Source organism: Priapulus caudatus, unplaced genomic scaffold (assembly GCF_000485595.1).
Source record: "Priapulus caudatus unplaced genomic scaffold, Priapulus_caudatus-5.0.1 Scaffold94, whole genome shotgun sequence".
Classification (NCBI taxonomy): domain Eukaryota; kingdom Metazoa; phylum Priapulida; class Priapulimorpha; order Priapulimorphida; family Priapulidae; genus Priapulus; species Priapulus caudatus.
This window is the reverse complement of record NW_014577155.1, coordinates 300499-305786: the sequence shown is the minus strand read 5'-3', so window position 1 is coordinate 305786 and position 5288 is coordinate 300499. Positions and strand designations below refer to the sequence as shown.

At 45.8% G+C, this 5288-nt stretch overlaps 2 protein-coding genes across 2 annotated transcripts in view; one reads left to right on the top strand and one right to left on the bottom strand.

Moving 5' to 3' along the window:
* The window catches only part of LOC106804968 (failed axon connections-like), a gene marked incomplete in the record, with an annotated part of 5790 nt that extends 4367 nt beyond the window's left edge, over positions 1 to 1423 (bottom strand). Inside the window, 2 exon segments of the mRNA XM_014806391.1 lie at positions 61 to 269; positions 1062 to 1423. Coding sequence (XP_014661877.1) covers positions 61 to 269; positions 1062 to 1325 — 473 coding nt within the window.
* A 1315-nt stretch (positions 1424 to 2738) lies between these two features.
* On the top strand, positions 2739 to 3706 carry LOC106804952. The gene is made up of 2 exons (XM_014806369.1): positions 2739 to 3328; positions 3646 to 3706. The coding sequence occupies exons 1-2, from the start codon at positions 2739 to 2741 to the stop codon at positions 3704 to 3706; spliced, it is 651 nt and encodes a 216-aa protein (XP_014661855.1).
* Positions 3707 to 5288: the final 1582 nt, after the last annotated feature.

Sequence of the window (5288 nt, the reverse complement as noted above, 5' to 3'; positions counted from 1 at the left end):
ATAATATAAGAGAGAGAGAGAGTTGCTCAGCTGTGTAACAGAGTAGACGTTGGTACGGACGCGACTGTGTGGTGTTCCAGCATCTGTAGGAACGCCTGAGACACGCATTTCTCTTCCTCGCTCAAAGTCGTGTCAAGGTCCTTGAAGTGATTCGTTAGTCTGGCGAGGATGAAGAATGAGTCGTCCGTCTCTTCCCCATTCAGCTCTATCCATGGCATCTGTCCCTTTCTAGACCATCGCGGTCGTCCGTTGATGCCCTGCTCCGGTCTCTATACAGGGGGTCGAAATTATTTGCACCGTATATTTGTCGTTAGAAGAAACAAGACGAGAATTGATGGAGATACAGTATTTAAATTTGTATACTATTAGCATTGCTACTGTACATATGTATTACATGTAGATATAGATACATTACACGTGTGTAATAAGCAGACATGCATATGCTTACGCGGTCGCAGTTCCATAAGTTAAAATGAGCAATCAAACGTTTGGCCGTTTGTCTTTTGATCCCGTTGTTTTTCGAACCATAATTTTCTACGAGCCCGTGACCCGTGTGACGTATCTTTTTTCGCAAATTATATCATATATGTATATGATGAACTTATTTAGCAAACATAGATACATTCATAAACGCGCACTTATAGCCATTAATGTGCCGCAAAAGAACAGTAAGTTACAGAACAGACGCGCACTCGTGGCGTTGCGTTATTGCATCGTTGCAGCAATCGGGCGATCATCTCAGCAGACCAAGGAGCTACACATAACATATGTATATATAAGTTATAACACATGGTATATATATATATATAGATATATATATATATACATGGCATATACACATGGCATACATGGCCATATATATATGGCATATACATAATATCAGGAGTAAGATAATATAGGAATATCTATACTATAGGAATACCTAGGCTATATTATCTTACTCCTGATAATATTATAACACATGGTATAATATTATATATAGCTCCTTGCAGCAGACGACATCCACGTTCCTCACAGCGCGCGACACCTATCGGCCAAAAAGACATGATTCGCGCTCTCACCTCGTATTTCACTCCGGCCATGCGCATCCATGTTTCCACCTTTAAACCAAACGGCGACAGGTCGGGTATGACTCTGGGACGCGGGAATCCGTACAGATACACGACATCCTTCTGCCAGGTAGGCGTGAACAACTCTCTCGACTGGTTCGACATGACCAATCTAGCGTTTTTAAAGGCGAATATGTACGTAACGTAGCCTACCACCAGCAATAGCGTCCACACCCACAGAGGAAGTGCGAAAGCTGCGTCGATCAGCGCGTACATAACGAGGTTTAGTGAGATCTTTTAGGGAAAAATCCAACCACACCAGTCCTGTACTACACCCGAGCGACATACATACGTACGACCTTGATACGACGGACTATGCGCTCGGTGATAACATAGACGGCCTCTATTTGATGTTCTGCTGATCAATATCGCGCAATCGGCGTTTGTGCCTGTCTATGACTGGCTGCCCGAAAACGCTCGATCGAATCGATCGATCGAATTTAGCTCGGTCTGGTACGTGCGTCTAAACAGGAATTGCTCCGACCTGTGATTGGAGGACAAAAATAGACCCTGCCCACTCCCGCCGCATACGCTATGCTATGACGGGTAGGAACGTGTACTAACTATCATATGGAGCGAACGATTTGAGTTACATTTCTATAAATTATAGCTATTATAGACACACGTCTTAGCCTTAATCTCTGTGAATTTTGAGTCTATTGAAGCGCGATTAGTCTAATTAATTGGCAAATATGCACGCGCGGCTATGACCGGTGAAACGAAACGTCACGAATTCCATTTTTATCCTCCAAAAATGGAAAAGGAGCTCGACGCATGAATGTACACGCCAGAAGGACGCCAGACACGCGCAGAGCGCGCTGGACCAACGCCAGACACACGCGGAGCACACGCTGGGTATTCGTTGTATGTTTGTCGGCTGAGGTGTAGCGAACTCCTAGCGCACACCAAGCGTGCTTCTAACGCATGTCCAGCGAGCATGCTGCGAATATGGGCGTGCTGAACGAATGCTGAACGAGTCTGTAGCGCGCCCAGCGTTCTTCTAGCGTGTTCCTAGCGTGTACGCAGCGTGTAGCCATGGGGTATATAAACGGGTCCCGCCCCCACCTCCTCATCATCACTTCTCTTCCGACCCTCATGGGTGATGACAGAGGTTCCTGATGATCGTGTCTAGAAGAACCACCTCAGAAGATGGAGGATTCCGACAGGCTGCGAATACAATACGAAATCGCGGTTCTCCAACATCAGCAGAACCTCATGGAACTGGCACTTCACCAAGTCCATGTCATCAGGAGAAGGAGAAAGAGAAGAGGTCAAAGGAGATTCTGGGTCCGACCGTGGATCGGTAGGCGACGACAGTTTGGCCTGTATGACCAGCTACTTGTTGAACTCTGGAACGAAGACTAGGCAGCCTTCAAGAACTTCAGGCGGATGCCCCCCGAGATGTTCGACGAGCTGCTAACCAGAGTGGGTCCGAGGATCACCAAGCAGAATACAACCTACAGAGAGGCCCTCGACCCTGGCCTGTAGCTTGCCCTCACTCTGCGGTATCTTGCCTCTGGAACCAAGTATCACTCAATGTCTTGTGGGTGGAGGGTGCCTCACAACACCATATCCCTGCTCATCCCAGAAGTGTGCCAGGCCATCATCGATGAGTACAAGGATGTGGTGATGAAGTGTCCCACCACTCCTGAGGAATGGCGTGCCATATCTGACAAGTTCATGGAGAGGTGGCACTTACCCCCTACCCGTGGTGCACTTGATGGCAAGCACGTCAACTGCAAGTGTCCTCCAAACAGTGGTTCCCTATACTACAACTACAAAGGGTTCTACTCCGTTGTCTTCATGGCGCTCGTGGATGCTGATTACAAGTTCATCTGGGCAGACATCGGCGGTATGGGATCAGCATCAGACGCTCAGATCTACAATGCCTCTGAGCTGAATGAATGCGTTGAAGATGGTAGTCTAGGCTTCCCTGATCCCGATCCTCTTTCCAACGACAACCAGGATGTGCCCTACTTCTTCGTCGGTGACGATGCCTTCGCCCTACGACTCAACAGGATGAAGCCGTACAGCCTCCGGGGTATGACGTGGCCGGAGCGCATCTTGAACTACCGGCTTTCCCGAGCCAGGAGGGTCGTAGAAAATGCCTTCGGCATCTTGGCCAACCGTTTCCAAGTTCTCCTGAGCACGATGCAACAGCAGCCCGAGATCGTCAAGCTCATTGTCACCGCATGCATGCCCGCTGCCGTTCGCTGGCTGTGCGTTGAATGCGCGGACCATTCGTTCCGTGCGCTGGCAACACGCTGTGCATTCGTTGGATTTTTTAACGCGTATTTGCGCCCTGTATACGCTCTGTATGCGCTCTGTATGCGCTCTGTATGCGCCCTGTATACGCGCAACGCGCTAGCAACACGCTGTGCATTCGTTGTCAACTCACTAGCTTCTCCCAAATCCTGACAAAAGTTGGGCGCACAACGACGCACTGATCTTATTTTCCATTTTTTCAATGCGCGGGCCGTGCGTCACGTATGTGTGACTGGGCCATTACCTACTGTACTGGTTCGTTTCCCGGTAGTTTTTTTAAAACTCGGGAACAGACGCGAGGAACGCGTCTGCTGAAGGAGAGAATGTTCTGATCGGCGGAAATTGGATCTAATTAGTTTGGTCGCAGCAGCTCTTGGACTAGCGCGATCCAAGACGTACGGTCGATGCATTATTACTCAATATCTTATCAGTATAAGAGATCAAAGTTCTAGGGTGGTACTTGCTATTTACGTTATCATTATCATACATTCCTAGTTACCCTTATACGTTGATTGATTGATGTATAGATATTCATACTACTTGTTCAATAACTCATGGAATTATGGCGCCGATAAACAACCATATCGCGAATCCATTCCCACAAGCGCCATACTCTCATACTAAGCCATGCATTTCCATAAATCAGCCGGGATTTCGCGTAAAATTTATCTTGGTGAATGGCACTGATGACGTCTAAATTATATTATGAGGCTTAGAACAGAAACCAAGAGGTTGTGGCATAAGGCAATTAACGCGGTCCCGAGATACACCTCTATAAACTGACGAGTACAAACATACATGTATTCGTTAGTCTAAGAAACAGCCATCAGTCAATACTATCCCAGTATCTCCCGCGTGTCAGCTGAATAAATTTTTTTATGAAATTACAATGCCATGCCAAAAGAGAACATTTATTTTGTGTATGGGAACCCCACGCACCGTAACTAGCTTATTATTCCCGTTATTATTCCCGTTACTATCCCGTTATTAAACACGTTATTGCTATTACATAATATCAAGAGTACATAATAGAGATGTATAATACAGAGTATGCATAATAGAGATACATCTCTATTATCTCCTGCTATTATGTACTCTTGATAATATTAACGTGCTATATATACGTCTTTACTGTGGTATTTTTACGTTTCATTTCATCGTTGTGCGCAAGTATTTGCCGGTTGCCCGGTTGCTTTGCGTATATATCATCATCCACGCAGAGAAATTTATTACAATATAGCGTATACTGTTCACGTCAACATTGTTTATTCGCGTGAAATCTATGGCCGCATTCGATCTAACTCTAACACTACGGACTTCACCGTTAATTGTCGATTGTTAGACATTTTTGTTCTCACATTACGTAAAGAAGTGTAATGAAGTCCATAGTGTTGGAGCCGTAACAATAATACATAATAGTAAGTCTCTCTATTCGTGTCTATACGGCTAGGGGTGCGTTGGAACTCACGGTGCAAGCAATAGCAATAATTGCGCTCGCTAGATGGCGCGCAGATGATGAATCGGCCAGTATGTAAATGAGAACGACTTTCGAGTATTCTTGCGGTTAATCTTGCAATCAACGACGTAACGAGCGCGTTACATCAACAGGCCAGCGTACAGAAAATATAAATCCGTATTGGATACATAAGAGAGTCATGGTTAATGTGTTGGTTATCGATACTAATAAGTTAGACTTGTATTATCTGAAGTACGACTTTGCAGCGGCTTTCCCATGCAGTACGCAGCGAGCTCGTGCACTCTCTATATATTTGGCAATACGCGATATATCTTTCATTCAATGTGAGAGTAAAACATCGCGCAATGCTCACTAAAGCCCGGCGCATACGTGAGTTATTTTACTCAAGTAAAATGACGCATGAGTCAAATTACTCAACGAAAATCCGCCGCACACGT

Coding starts and splice junctions, on each gene's coding strand:
- LOC106804952 (XM_014806369.1), top strand. CDS start 2,739: ATGAAGTGTCCCACCACTCCTGAGGAATGGCGTGCCATATCTGACAAG. Junction 3,329..3,645: donor CCCGCTGCCGTTCGCTGGCT/GTGCGTTGAATG, acceptor GTTTCCCGGTAG/TTTTTTTAAAACTCGGGAAC.